The following is a 15,925-nucleotide window of genomic DNA, read 5'->3' as shown; positions in this document are numbered from 1 at the left end:
GGCTGCTGTAAGGATTGGTGAAATGGTATTCTGGTATTCTAATGTGGAAGAGAGATGATGAAGTGGAGTAAAACTCCTGCCAGTTTCAATTGTAAATGCAGCATTTTATTCAATAAAAAAAGGTTCCAACACATTTTAAAATTAAGGAATGTATAAAATAAGGGACCAAAGAGAATCATTAAGAGGACATATCTTAGATTGTAGGTTGAATCTCAACATACAATATAGTGCATTTCTCCAAAGCAAGTATTATGATGATCAGTCAATCAATCAATCAATCAATCAATCAAGTAAGTAAAGGTAATTGTGCATCATAAGCCACTCAAAATATAAATACTATTTTACGTTTATAATAAAGTGCAATCAAGGGAAAAGTACAGAAGATATTAGCTAGCCTACGTAGGTGCATTTCAAGAAAAGAGACGGGGTTTTTTTCTGAATGGCATAATGCTGAGCATTTCACTGAGAAGTTGCATCAAACATTAGGTATAGAAAGTTCTTCCTTCCAGCTAAAGGCAACATTCAAGATAAACCGGCAGCTTAGTGGATTAGCCAAAGCTCAGATGACTTTATACTGGAAGTGTATCGGCTCAGCAGAACAACACTGAAGGAAAGAGACATTAAGCAAGAACTGGAAAAAGACTTAATATCTGTAGGTGCTACCCTCAACTTTCTGCACAAACCAGGATGAGTCCTGGTACAATTTTCACATTCCTAGACTCCAGATCCCTGAGAAATCGGAGGTCTTTAGATTTTCCAACCAGAGATGAACCACCTTGTCTATTGTCCATGAAAGCCATTTGTTTTGGAGATTCACAGGCAGTTGCCCGACACTCTACATAATAATTTTCACTCGTATTCCAGGCCAAATACATCCTGTATGTATTCCAGGAAGCAGATGTTGATTTACTACAACAGCCGTACCCTATGATATGTAACAACTTAACATTCAAATAATTCCCCCCGATAACATGAACATGACATGAATACGAATCTTACTACTTTTACTAATTATGACAACTGAAACTTGACTTTAGGAACTAGGGAAAGCTACCTTATTCCAAGACCATGGATTGATCTCACTCGTATTATTAACAGTGACTGAAAACAGCTCTCCGGTTTCAGATGGACTCTCCCAGCTCTACCTGGCAATCCTATGAATTGAATCTGGGACATTTTGCATGCAAAGCATGTGATTTAACACCAAGCCACAGTCCTGTCTCCTTATTCAACGCCTCAAAAACAGACCCAATGCTATAATTCTCCCTTAATCTTTCTGTGCTCCCTCTCTCACCATGCAGGGGGAAACCAAGCCAGATGGACGGCGTATAGATAATACATTTTTATTTTTATTATTATGCAAAAAACTGACTACATTGGTGGTTAGATGCATCATCTTAGCCCTAATCACTGACAAAAATGTTCAACCTGCAGCCAAAAATATGGCCAGTGGACTTTGCACGACTCCATTTCTGGGTTTGCACCTGAAATCTCTCTACTCAAAAAGTTTTATGTTCCATGAAGCAAAACATCTAAACTGGCAAAATGTTGAATATACCCAGTTGTGGCTTGGACCAGGGAAGTTCAAGTAGAAGCAGTTCCACAGGAATTCCAAGGAAAGCAGCGGTAAAGCTATGTCAAGGTCTCGGAAGGAGACAAACACGCTTCTTCTTCTTCTGATACATCTTTCCGTGGCCTGAACAGAGACACCAGGAACTTCAACGCCACCAAACCAACCCTGACAGAGATGCGCAAGACGAGGAAGGCAAAGGGGACGACGATCTGCATGAGGTGGAAGATTTCTGTACTCAGCTCGCTTACAGCGCAGGTCAGGAAGAAGGCTGCGAGGCTCGCGCAGGGGTAGAGAGCCAGCTTGGCAAACATGAAGGCGTGCTCTTTGCCGCCATATCGTGCAAAAGGATGCAGCGTTTCCCTTTCGTGGAAGAGGGCCGCGGTCCAGATGCCAAACTGAAAGATGCTGGCGAAGAAAATGGTGACGCAGCTCACTTGGATGGCTTCTATTTCGTTGTGAGACTTCTCCGCAAACTCGCTGGTCAGCTGGTAAGCCAGAGGCAGACCTCCGATGAAAGCCAGCGAGAGGGTGTTGAGGAGGCCCATCAGGCGCGTTGCTTTTGTCACGTGAAGGAAGAGTGAATGGTGGACAAACCAGAGAAGGCCGATAGTAACAAAAGACCCAAAGTAGGCAAGGAAATTCGGACCGTATTCACTCAAGGCATTGATGAGATTCCCGCGGTATTTCTCTCGCACCTCTTTAGCGTCAGGAACGTTATCTTCACTGTTGGGGTGGGAAATGATCTTTCAGTTATACATGCACCGGCATCCATTTATATGGTGATATTCTATCATTTTCTGCATGTTACTTTAACACTTAGAAATATATATATATATTAAAATCCTTTTTATTAAATGATTTTCATAGTTAAACAATGGTACATATAACATCTCTGTTTTCTGTATAGGAGGAGGATTAAAATGAACTGGTGGGTTTTGGTCAGTTAGTGGGATAACAGGAGATTGCAGATCTAGGAGACTTTTCTATTTTGCAGGCAAGAGCTATGTGATATGCAGCACTCATGCTTCCATCTAGGAACTACCAACATGAAGCAAAGGTGGAAATTCATCATTTCACTTCATTAAGCGTAGGTATTTCCCGTTGGGATGTGCAAGTACTAATACGATTGCACAAGACACTGGTGGAAGGCCCATGCTCAAGAGAGATTAAAGGGAGGTCCACATTGTAAACCCTGCCCCCCAAACTCTATGTGGGGATTCCCTTGTGCTTGATGCAGAAGCTGCCGTTAGTGCAGAATGCTGCAGAGCAATTGCTGATAGGAGTGAGGCTTTGTCAGCATACAGCACTTGTGCTCAGAGACCTGCTCTGGTTGCCAATTTGCTACTGGGCCAAGTTCCAGGCCTTACTATTAGTATATAAAGCCCTTAACAACTTGGGACCAGTTTACCTGCAAGATTGCCTTACCCCATGTGTGGCCACTTGACTGCTTCGACCGGCAGAAGTGGACAGTATCACAGGTGCCACATAATACCCGTTCCACACTGGTAAGAATTCGGCCGTTGAGTGTGGCACTTTGGAACTCCCTGCCTATTGAAAACAAGCAGACCCCTGCACTGTACAGTGGGACCTCGGGTTGCGGACGTAATCCATGACGGAGGCACGTCCACAACCTGCAGCGTTTGTAACCTGCAGTGCCGCGTCTGCGCACGTGCGTGACATGATTTAATGCTTCTGTGCATGCGCGAGCGGCAAAACCCGGAAGTAACCTTTTCCGGTACTTCCGGGTTTCCCTCGGTCCGCAACCTGAAAACACGTAACCTGAAGCGTTTGTAACTTGAGGTACCACTGTACTTTTTTCAGAGCCTGCTAAAAACACTCTTCTTTAGACAAGGCTACCCAGAATCTTAGAAAGTTGAGGCCATTTTAATCTGTTTTAGCATTTTGACTTTTGTATGTTTTAAAGTAGGGCTGTAAATCTTTCCTGGTTTTCTTGTTTTATCTTTTTGTAAACTGCTTGGAGTTGATTTGGTGTTTTTTAACAGTCAAGCAGTGTATAAATTTTATGAAATAAAACTCTATTCAGTGGCACCTTCGTTCTCGAACTTAATCTGTTCCAAGAGTCCGAGTTCCTACACTGAAGCGGAAGCTGTGTCGGATGTTTGGCTTCTGAAAAATGTTCGCAAACTGGAACTCTGACTTCCAGGTTTGCGGTGTTCGGGAGCTGAATTGTTTGGGAGCCAAGCCGTTCAAGAACCAAGGAACCACTGTACACACTTTCCCCTCCAAGCACTGTATTCTCATATGAAAAACAGTCAAGGGCAATAATGGATAGTACTAAGATTTCTGAAGACCTACCATATATCCAGAATCAATAGGGTTGCTACGATTGCATAAACTCCATCACTGAATGCTTCCACTCTTTCCTTACTAAGGGGTTCTGTAAGGTAAGAAGTAAAAGACTCCAGAGGGACTTCGTCTTCTTGACCTGGAAGGCACAATAAGCATGCTGAATGAAAGCGCTAAGCTTTTCCTTTATATAGTTGACAAGCCTTTATTCATTTTGTCTCATCCTCTAGAAATAAATAAAAATACCTTCACCATGTTATTCCAGCCTACCTCCTCCCACAGATATGTTGCTTATCCAAGGCTTGAGAGGAGAACCTTGCCTGTACAGATTATTGTTGTGTGACTTTTGATCATGTGTTTATCCTTAGACTCCAAACTGGCCAGCTGCCTATCCTATTTCAAATATAATATTATATTAATTGATCTACATTCCTCTCTTCTACCAGAAGTGCCCAGAGTGGCATACAACACCACTGTAAAACCGTATCAAATAAGCAATAAACATGCATATAGACACTTTCTAAAAGCAACAGAAACCAGAATATACCTAAAGCAAAACAAGACACAAATGTAGCAGCAGGAAGGGTAAACCATATTGTACATTAAAACAAGAAACAATAACACTAGGTATTACTTTTTAAATTAAAGGTGTTTTCAGCTTCTGGTGACAGACGAATTAGAAGCCTGATTATTTCCCGTTAACGTAGGAATTCCAGAGTTGTAGCATAGCCTCAGAGAAGGCCTTGTGTGCTCTGCTCATTTTAGAAGAATTGGAGACAGACTTTCTGTCACAATCACTGTGCAACACAAAGCAAGGAGAAAACAATTTCTTTGGCCTGAATTGTCCTTCTATTTTCATGCTGGACCATACTTTCAAAATCTACCTCCTAATCAGTCACCCAACGAGGAGATAAAGCAATCCCATGCAGAAGAATTAAGTCAGAGGTCCTCCTGCTTAGCTGTGTCTGAGGGAGAGGACAGATTGCAAAGTCCTCTCCATCGAGTGGGCTGGGACCAGCTACCATTTTGCTGTCTCCTAGGCCATTTCAGCTCGTCACTATGGTATCAATTACCGTATTTTTCTGTGTATAAGACACCCCATGTATAACACAACCCCTATTTTTTGAGCCCAAAATTAAGAAATAAGTAATTGCAACACTGCATGTATAAGATGACCTCCAATTTTAAACTTTAAAATTTTGGGGGGAAATATAGTCTTATACATGGAAAAATACAGTATGTAACTAGGGCTAATGAAGGACTCCTGAACTTGCTTACTTTCGGTTCAGTTCCTTTCTCTTTTTGTAAAGTGTCTATTAGATTGCCAATTTGGTGGCATGGGGAGCCAGGTTTTGTTTTTTAATCTTTAAATAAACAAACATAAAAGGATACTCACCAAGGACCTTGCTTTTAAACCATTTGGTTAGGTGGCTGACGTGTGGGAAAAAAATAACGAGCCCAAGAAACACGTAAGCCTGGAAGGAAATAAGAGCTTGTTTATTGCATGGTAACATGCTCAGAGGAGGTCCAGGGTTTGCAGGAATACAAAAAACTCTTTAGGGGGAATAAACCCCCAAACCTAAAAACCAACCCCTCCCCACAACAGCCTAATGAAGACTGAACATGCTCAGCAGACACAAAATATAGGCTGACAGTTGGAAGCGGTAGAGAGAATGAGGAAAAGGTACCCCAAGTGCCCCAAGAAGGGCATGGGTGGCTGGCAGGCTGAAAATCCCCCATTGTAGAACACAATCCTGCTCTTGCACACAGTTTGGTAATCGCTGTTTGAACGTAAAGGAGGCCTTACCAGTGGGATGAAGAAAAAGGAGACGATGGCAGCAAAAAAACTAAGCGTTGGCCCTCTTAATATAATCTTCAGAATGTGATTTTTGTAAAATGCCTGGTTTTCGGACTCCTGTATTTGATGGCTGAGTAAATACGGATGGTGGAAGCCATACACTACGATGATTGCCTGCAGAGCGAAGAAAACACTGCATGAGTACATAAGACTAAGGCCAATCCCAGACATAATGCCAAACCATGGTTTGGTGTTACAAGAACAAGCCTAGAGCTTCTGCTTCTTTCTCCACCTCCCTCTTACCCTTGCACACTGAAGAGTTAGCCAATTTCCAATCCCAATTTGCATCAAACCTTTGTTTACTAGTTCACAAATGATTGTGAACAATTGTTGTCCACTGTGGTTTGTGCTTGCCTGAAAATCTGAATAGCAAACCTGTGAGCACAAAGAAATGCAATAATAAACTGGCCCTGTAAGTGCTTGCAACTTTTGCCGCCTCTACTAGCTGCTGCAAGAAGGGAATCTACGCTTTCCTTTGGGGACTAAACAATTATGTTCTCATATAAGGTAAAGGTAAAGGTAAAGGGACACCTGACCATTAGGTCCAGTTGTGACCGACTCTGGGGTTGCGGCACTCATCTCGCTTTATTGGCTGAGGGAGCCGGCGTACAGCTTCTGGGTCATGTGGCCAGCATGACTAAGCCGCTTCTGGCGAACCAGAGCAGCGCACGGAAACGCCGTTCACCTTCCCGCCACCTATTTATCTACTTGCACTTTGACGTGCTTTTGTACCGCTAGGTTGGCAGGAGCAGGGACCGAGCAATGGGAGCTCACCCATTCAAACCGCTGACCTTCTGACCGGCAAGTCCTAGGTTCTGTGGTTTAACCCACAGCGCCACCCGCGTCCCATGTTCTCATATAAGGAGGATAAAACGTGCATCATCACCATTTTCTGATTATAACCTATGGAATCTTTCCTGCTAATATTCCCTAATTTTAAATACTGAAATGAAAGCAACAAGACCTGGATAGTGCCGATTACAACACTGCAGCTACTAAACATGAAAATGCCAAATGGTACATCTGGAAATGAGGCCATCAAGGAGAACTGCAAGACAAAACGGCAGATCAGTAATATGCTGCAAAATACACTAATGGAAAGTAAAACCTGATAAATATGGATATATAGTTGCTTGGATCAGCTTTTTTTTTTTAAAAAATAAAGTTATATATTTGCAAGCTCTGCTTTTCATACCCTTGACACTCAGCTGAATCAATAAACAAACTTGTAAGATCTGCAAGTTATTCTGAGAGAGGCCAAGAGCATATCCAGGGATATTGTATTAACTTGAAGAGGAAAGCAGTAAGAAATGCTGAATTTCTGAATTTCACTCTTTCAGTGAACAGGTGCTTGAGTACAGAATTCTAGGATGGACTGAGAAGCTTGCAACTTGGGTTTATGAACCAGCATATTATGCTGAAAAGCTACTGGAAGGCATCAGTGCAAGAGCAGTGAAATTTATATGCTAACTGGCAGAGACCAGTTTCAAGTCTGGGTGAGAAAATTCTGGGACTGTCTGAACAATTCAGACCATTTAGTTAAAATAATTTACCTTCAAAGAAGATTAGGTTTAGAGTTGCAAGCCTCACGGCAGTCGCAGAGAACAAAATTCACTGTGACAAATACATAGTAAGCTCCCTCTGCATTTCCCCTTTGTGGTCTCCTTAATCCTGATTCTTAATAAATTTGCTTAAAATCAGCTTCTGGGGTTTTGACATGCATTTGTGACTGAACGGATTAGCAGCCGGAATCGCTTTGGTTTCATGCTAACCCTAGTCTAGAGGCAAGGAGATCACAAGGAAAGGAAACAGGCTCTGGTCTTGTGGTGGGAGGGTAGCTTTTGCTGCTCACTTATACTCAAAGCCTGGGGATTTGCTCCTATCCAACACCAGAGGCAAAGAGGAGCTGGGGAGATTTTAGAGAGCCATGGTCTGCAAAGGCACACTGACCACTTTGTTCAAATGGGTTTCTATACCTGTACAAAGTGTTCCATAATGAGACGTGCTCCAGAATAGATAAGAGTACATACACTTTGTTTGCTTTTCACTTTAGGTATTATTTACTTGTAATAAGTGAAGTTTTGTGATAACTGGTTAAGCGATTAACCTTCAGCTGACCAACTGATATACCATACATAAATTAAAGTGAAAACACAAGAGTTTATTAATGTTACGCTTAAGCTTTTTAAGCAAATAAGAGCTGTACCCATTTCAGGAAGATGTCAACTCTATTCCAACAGGTAGAGTCTTTAAGTTTTAAAAGTAGTTTAATCAAACAGAGGGGAAATGTTAGGCGGGAAAGAAGCAGAATGCTTACTTACTGTGTATGGCAAAAAAGTAATGAGCATCATACATGCCTAGGAGAGAGAAGAATTCAGCATGTGAGAAGACATGGCTCCTCGGAATGTAAATGCAAGTCAGTGCCCCTTCTCACATTATCTGCATGGTATGGAAGATGATGCAGTTTGGCTCCTTTCTGCTTAGGAATGAAATGTCAGAAGCCCAGGACTATACTTGGGGGCCTAAGCTGTAACCTCTTCCCACTCTAACGTTGCCCCAGTTTTAGGGAGGAATGACACTAGCATGGAAAGGGAGCCAGAGAACATCCAAGGACGTTCAAGCAGCTCACATTGAACAAAGATAATGCAGTAAGTGTTGCCTGTGGAACCTCTACAGCCCTCCGGCTTTATCCAACCCAGGCATGGTAGTACAAAGAAATGCAGAAGAACTCATTGGAAGACATCAGTGGCTTCCCACAATCATCCTCAGGCCATTTTCCCAAGTTACGCTCAAATCTGTTTCTTGTGTTAGATCACAACAATTTGAGGGAACAATCAAGCCGGTTGTTCTCTCAGCACAAGACATGCCGAAATGAATGGCAGCTTTATAGGGTTGAGATATTTCAAGAAGTAAAAATCCAGACACAAAAAGTTGTTGTCAAACTCCCGGACATTTTGCCAATTTCCCAAAATTATCCCCAGACGCTAATTCCGTCATTGGAATCCTGGACCAGCCCAGGAAAATCCAGATGTATGGCAACCCTAGACAGGCAGAAAGACTCCTGGAGAGCTCCTATACATTTGAAGACTTGGACAGAAGGTCAAAAGGTAAAGGACCCCATGATGGTTAAGTCCAGTCAAAGGCTACTATGGGGTTGCGATGCTCATCTCACTTTTAGGCCAAGGGAGCCGGCGTTTGTCCACAGACAGCTTTCCAGGTCATGTGGCCAGCAGGACTAAACTGCTTCTGGTGCAATAAAACACTGTGATGGAAACCAAGAGCACACGGAGACACTGTTTACCTTCCTGCCTATCTACTTGCACTGGCATGCTTTCAAACTGCTAGTTTGGCAGGAGCTGGGACAGAGCAATGGGAGTTCACCCTTTCACGTGGATTCAAACAGCCGACCTTCTGATCGGCAAGCCCAAGAGGCTCAGTGGTTTAGACCACAGCGCCATCCACTCTGCTAAAGGCAGGACTCCTGGACAGCTCCCATACATTTGAAGAAGACGTGACAGAATGTCCCTCAAGCTCACACAATTCTGTATGTTATGCACTGGGACAAGTTAAAACCTCCAGCTGCTTCGGGTAATTATTAAACTATTCATATTTTGCATTCCACCATCAACAAATGAAGCAAAAAGCATTACACATATATCCCGGGTGCAGTTATGATGTCCCAGGTAACTCAGACACTAATATCAAATAGTGGTGCAGTAAAATGGATAAAACGCACCATAGCCCATTGCTGTTCTAGATAATTTTGTTTCTGAAACATTAGGATACTGAAATTTGTAAGCAGGAGATTCAAAACTGTTCCATCTTGGTATTGATAATATTCAAGGCTGGGAATATCTTGATATTTACACCAGTGTGTCTTATTTTAATGGACCTTTATTTCACTCACCAAATTTAGAAGGGCAAGCACATCATCTATGAGTTCGATCACTTGAAAAAGTCTGAGAGGGAGAGAGAGAGAACAAAAGCCATTAATAATTTGGCCCTGGTAAAATACTCAGAAAGCTCTGACATACACGTTCACTGAACAAGTCTTTATTTTGATGATAGTATCACTTGGGAAGAGTTATGCAGTGTACCTCCATTCTATGATGAGTCTACTCATATTCAGCAGTAAGGGAGAAATGATTGTGAAACTCAGAAACTTCCCTTTCTGAAACATCACAGACAAAGATCAGCCAACCAGGCAAATGTGCTCACCAGCTTGCTAGACTCTTTGGTAAGTCAGCCAACAGGATGATTCCCTTCCCCATCCCTCAAGCTCTTACACCTACTGTGGCTTAAAGAAACTAAGAAATGGAAGATTTTCCTGCCATTTCCTATCTTATCAAATAATCTCCCACCTCTCCCTTGACACATACAAAGGGCTCAGCTTATTATCTCACTTAGGCTGGTCATAATTCCAGTGTGTTGAGGACCGGATAAGACAAGAAATGAAAGGAGTTTCTCCCCACTGTTTCTTATCTTCTTTATACACTAGCAGAAAGGAGAAAGAACTCTGGCTTCCCTGCAAGCCCTCTGTGAAAGTCACAGGACTTTTTTGGGGTGGAGAAGGTAGGTAGGCAGGTAGGGGAAGAGGCTAATAAGCCAAACTACTTATTTGCAGATCCCTCACAAACTACCAATTAGACAGGATTTTGAGAACAGCCGTCAAACCCAAGTTTGTAAAGAGTGAGTGCTCCTGAGTCACTAAAAATTGTACCCAGGAAATAACAACAATTTTATTATTTGTATATCCTGCCCATCTGACTAGGTTGCCTCAGCTATTCTGAGTGGCTTTCAACACATATAAAATCATAATAAAACATTAAGCATTAAAATACTTCTGCAAGATGCAGCAGCAGCAGCTTACAAAAGTTGTTTCTTCTCCTAAGGCCACAAATGGCAAACAGATGTACAGTATGTGCAAACTGGTCAAAAGAAAGCCTTGTATGGTGGTAACCTAATGAAATTGTCTGGAAGTAGATTCAGGACAAAAAAGAAAAAAGGACTTCTTTTAACCAAATGCAATTCATTTTTTTCCGATGTGGAAAATAGGGGGCTGGACTTGACTGATTATTGGTTTGATTAAATAGGTAAAGGTAAAGGGACCCCTGACCATTAGTTCCAGTCGTGACCAACTCTGGGGTTGCGGCGCTCATCTCATTTTATTGGCCGAGGGAGCCGGCGTACGGCTTCTGGGTCATGTGGCCAGCATGACTAAGCCGCTTCTGGCGAACCAGAGCAGCGCACAGAAATGTCGTTTACCTTCCCGCTGGAGTGGTATCTATTTATCTACTTGCACTGGCATGCTTTCAAACTGCTAGGTTGGCAGGAGCAGAGACCGAGCAACGGGAGCTCACCCCATTGCGGGGATTTGAACCACCGACCTTCTGATCGGCAAGTCCTAGGCTCTGTGGTTTTAGAGGTCTTCTTATGTACTCTTGAGGATTTGCTTTTCCAAGGCTAGTTTAATGTGTTCTTAGCGGCAGTGAATTCAACTGGCAAGGCAGGGCTCAGCACAACCTGCAAGCTCTGTTACAGAATGCCTTCCCTTCTTGGACAAGCTACATATGCTGCAATTCGCAAGAAGGGCTGGTGTGTGTGTGTACCTTTTCCAACACATTCCTAAATGCATACCTGACATGAGCTGCCCAAGCAACTGTCACTATTAAAAAAGTCATCAGGTAAACGGCAATTTTGGTGGCTAGCAGCTGCTGAACACTTTCACCCAGTTTCTGAAATAAAACACAGCATTTGACAAGTAAGTGCCTGCTATTCATTACAGAAGTTAGTGAAACATGACATGGTGTACTTGTTTTTCACACAAGCAAAAGCACAATGAGAAAGCGTGTTGCAAAACAAACCTCAAGGTGCAGACTGTGAATTTAAAACCAGAACAAAAAACAAATGTAATCCATTCTTCCTTCTGCTCTCCGAAGACACAAAACCTGAGAATGAAACTCTGAATAAAGACAAATCTAGCTGGTGGACACACTGAATTCTTTAAGGTGCCTGGTAGTTAATTAGGAAAGCAGTACAGTACAGATGTCTTCTGCTCTTTCTAACCTGGAACTGCTACACTGTGAACTGCTCAGGAAAGCAGTGCTGTTAGGTTAAAAGCAAAATACGGAGACTGTGCTGTTCCTAGCCTGGTGGGTGCATGCAAAATAACAGGAAACACAAGAGGCCAGTCAAAAGAGACCCACTTGCCACCTGGGTGAGGGAAAGTGGGGTAGGGGAAGCTGAAGACAAGGGGGCTGGATGTGGTCTGTGGGGCACCTATTGACAGGAACTTTAAAATGAACCTGAAACAGATGTTCTAATTTCTTTTAGTACTCAGCGCTAAATGTCCTCTATACTGGAACAACCATGCTGGAGATTCAAAGTGCAAACTAAATTAGTAAACCGAAATACAATCAAAAGTACATTTAATATGTAATATACCGCCTAGAATTATTATTATTATTATACACAATACCTGATCTGGGTGTATCTTTGTATGGGCCACGGGCAAAATCTGCAAAAGAAGCAGCATTTGTAACAAGCAGTGAAGAAAAAAACAAAACACCGAAGAGCATAAAAGGGACATTTGGGGAAGGGGGAAGTGATCTCTAAGGAGTTTCTGGATGCATAAACAAAATGGGTATTTCCCAATATGCATTCCTCACCCTGACCTTGCACACAATCACAGTGATTAAAGCATGGTAGAAGGGTGGCCCCCCCAATCTTTTCAACCTATCCTTTATTTTACTATTAAAATTGTACCATTTTACTGAGTGGTGCTTATGCCCAAGTAAATAAAGATGTTATGTAAAGGTATGCAGCCACAGCTAAGAGAGGGTTGGACATGGGCTAGCAGTGTGGGCGCAAATCTCCTCTCAGCCACAGCGCTCATTGGTTGACCTCACTCACCTACCTCAGGAATGTTGTGAGCAGTGCTTTTTTTCTTAAAATATGTTTGGGGGTATTCTCATTTTGACTCAAGAAAACCACCATTTTATAGTTCAAATCAGGAAAAATAAATACAGTAAATGGACAAAAGTACAAAGATTCACAAAATGTTTAGGGGTATGCGTACCGTGGCCTGCGTCCCCCCCAGAAAAAAGCACTGGTTGTGAGACTAAAATGGGAAAACCCACAATTTTTAATCTCTTGGAGGCCGAGAAGGGTCTCTGCCCCCTGGAGCAGAAGGGGGAAACTGAAACTGAGGTCCTAATCTGATTTGAGGATTGTGAACACAGTATGAATGGAAGGTGACAAGTCCCCCCCCCCAAAAAAATAAGCAGTTTTCCCGAGTGGTTAGAGCTGACCAAGGCCTAGAGAGCCCACAGTTCAGTCATTATCTCTCAGGGCTCATCACACTGTGGTTTTGTCCTCTAACAGGTTATCTGCGGGTTGACATTTGCTCCAATTCAGGGGTCTGTGCGTTGTTTTTATTCTGATTACATATTTTGTGCTTTTATATTCTAATTCTGTCCTGTGAACCGCCCTGAGATCTCCGGGTATAGGGCGGTATATAAATTCAATAGATAAATAAAATAAGCAAACAGTGGATTTGTCCTGAGGAAAGCAGCGAGGCAAACAGGAAAACTTCAGGGGTGTGTGCATTGTTGGGTTCTTGTTTTTAATTTCGATTACATATTTTGTGCTTTTATATTTTGATTTTGTTCTGTGAGACCTCTGTGAGACCCTGAGACCTCCAGGTATAGGGAGGTATATAAATTCAATAAATAAAATAAACAAACAGTGGATTTGTTCTGAGGATAGCAGCGGGGCAAACGGGAAAAGGGCTCTCAAGACCCCTGGTTTCTAGGCACAGGTACGAGCAAAGTGTGGTCCAAGAGCCCTCGCAGGGTTGTTGTGTAGTCGAGACAGGAGAGGGGAAGAATCTCAAGAGGCTTGGGTAACCCAGCCAGATGCAACAACATTGTTACTGCTATTTTATTTATGGCAGGGTAGAAACGTAAGGAATAAAGCAAGATTATTATTGCTTGTGTATTGCAGAGGTGGCTGCGTGATGAGATGCTGAAAGAGCTCGTGACCCAGGTTCTAATCCTGCCATGCTGCTTGACCTTCAAAAAGGAAGAGGCGCTGGGGTATAGTTTGGGGGTTTTTATACCTTTATTTTAGATCTGGTTATGTAGGAATTGTTCAGTCTGATTGTGTATTTTGGGGTGTTTCATTTATTGTTTATTATTGCTTTTGTTGCGCTGCAATTGTGCATATTTTCCATGTTGTATGGTCTGAACTAGGGACGCGGGTGGCGCTGTGGGTAAAAGCCTCAGCGTCTAGGGCTTGCCGATCGAAAGGTCGGCGGTTCGAATCCCCGCGGCGGGGTGCGCTCCTGCTGCTCGGTCCCAGCGCCTGCCAACCTAGCAGTTTGAAAGCACCCTCGGGTGCAAGTAGATAAATAGGGACCGCTTTCTAGCGGGAAGGTAAACGGCGTTTCCGTGTGCAGCTCTGGCTCGCCAGAGCAGCAATGTCACGCTGGCCACGTGACCCGGAAGTGTCTTCAGACAGCGCTGGCCCCTGGCCTCTTGAGTGAGATGGGCGCACAACCCCAGAGTCTGTCAAGACTGGCCCGTACGGGCAGGGGTACCTTTACCTTTACCTTTATGGTCTGAACTGATACCATAGCGTGGGTTCCAGCCCCACTGGGTGAAGAATTTGTGCATCGCGGGGGTTGGGCTAGATGACCCTTGAGGTCCCTTTTATCTCTTTGATAAATCTAACTTTGGAAAAGTGGCATACCATAAAAATTATGTGCCTAGGTATGTTTTAAAAAAAGGAAGAGGCGCTGCTGCAGAAACCTCGCCCCTTCCATGCGAAAGGGCAGCCCCGGGCTTGCGCCTCGTTCCTGCTCCCAGCCTGTCTAGCGCAGCAGGCGGGAGTCCAACAGGTGCAGCTCCACCCGCCCTCCCACAGCAAGGGGCGCGCCGGACTGGGCAGCCCGGCCGCCCTCCGAGAGACTCACCATGACGGTGGCGATGATGGAGAGCAGGGCGTCGCTATAGGCCAGCAGGCGCTGCGAGGCCTGGGTGCCGCCGCCCAGCTCCCCGCCGCGAGGCCTGCCCGGGCCGGGGGGCGTCGGCGGAGAGACCACGGCGACGTACTCCCCGGCTTCGGCCATCCCGCTCCTCAGAGCCCGCCCTCCCTCCTCGTCGCGGAGGCCGGCCGCCAACACCGCCCGCCTCCTCCGCCCAGGCCCGCCCCGCTCGCGGCGGCCTCGGCTTCGGGAGGAGGCGCTGCCCGGTTCCCTCCGGGGCGGGAAATTGGAAAGGGAAAGACGCAAAGCCAAAAACCCGCTCCTTGGATTCACTTGCCATTGGGTTTCATTATGAACGAGGATCCATGGGGGGATGCAGCTCACTAGACCCGAGTCTTCTCGTGTCGTTTCTTTTAAAACCATTAATGTAATTAATGTAATTTTTATTGGATTTTCTGTTTTACAATGGAAAGCACTCGTTTTTACACCCTTAAGATATCTATGACTCCCCTTCTTCTCATTCCATGGTTCATTTTACATATCAGATGTCCCTGCATATTTTACCAAAACTATACCATTCGGCATTCCATAAAACAACAGTATAAAAATATGGAAGAGATTCAGGCACAAAAGAACAAGGTCCAATCTTAAGGGTCAGGGAAAGTCTTTACAAGCTGTCCGCAGAAACTGACGTTATTCCATAACATAGGGGGAATAGCAGAAAATGCCCATTATTTTTTTTTGCCTTATGATGCTCTGTAGAGCGAAGGGCCATTAGTAGAATTTCCCCAGATGTGAGTATTAACATGTTCTGAAATACATTCAAAATATGAGTCATGTTAGATACTCAGCAGCATTCCAGTCATAGCAGTACAGGACCTGCTTACTCTGTCTGGTGTGCCGTCCCATTATCTGATTGGCATTTGCTGACAGCTGATACTGCAATGGCAATAGTTTGAAATTCCAGTTCATATACTAGACTATTATCTGTTGGTTTCTATTTCCCTCACTGAGCAGCAACTGCAGTCACAAGACATTGTTTTGCATTCCACAGTCAGAGTTACTGTTGGATTCCCACGGGTGGATGTGACGTACACTGGTTTCCTGTTTTTCAGTGTTCTCTCGGTTTCTTTGTTAGAGAAACAGTTGCTCCTCTGCTCTCACAGAGGCAAGATGCATGTTTGTATTCTCTCAGCATAGA

General features: G+C 43.8%; 1 protein-coding gene across 1 annotated transcript; it reads right to left on the bottom strand.

Moving 5' to 3' along the window:
• Positions 1–83: 83 nt before the first annotated feature.
• On the bottom strand, positions 84–14,872 carry TMEM175 (transmembrane protein 175). Its single transcript, XM_081894409.1, has 10 exons — positions 14,713–14,872; positions 12,217–12,255; positions 11,376–11,473; positions 9,646–9,697; positions 8,060–8,095; positions 6,703–6,786; positions 5,688–5,852; positions 5,277–5,355; positions 3,890–4,019; positions 84–2,296 (listed from the first exon to the last, which is right to left on the bottom strand). The coding sequence occupies exons 1-10, from the start codon at positions 14,866–14,868 to the stop codon at positions 1,633–1,635; spliced, it is 1,503 nt and encodes a 500-aa protein (XP_081750535.1). The 5' UTR covers positions 14,869–14,872; the 3' UTR covers positions 84–1,632.
• Between the last annotated feature and the right edge of the window lie 1,053 nt (positions 14,873–15,925).

The sequence above is a fragment of the Podarcis melisellensis genome (genome assembly GCF_964234715.1).
Source record: "Podarcis melisellensis genome assembly, chromosome: 17".
NCBI classification, from domain to species: domain Eukaryota; kingdom Metazoa; phylum Chordata; class Lepidosauria; order Squamata; family Lacertidae; genus Podarcis; species Podarcis melisellensis.
Note: the sequence above shows the minus strand (reverse complement) of the source record. Positions and strands in the feature narration are given on the sequence as shown.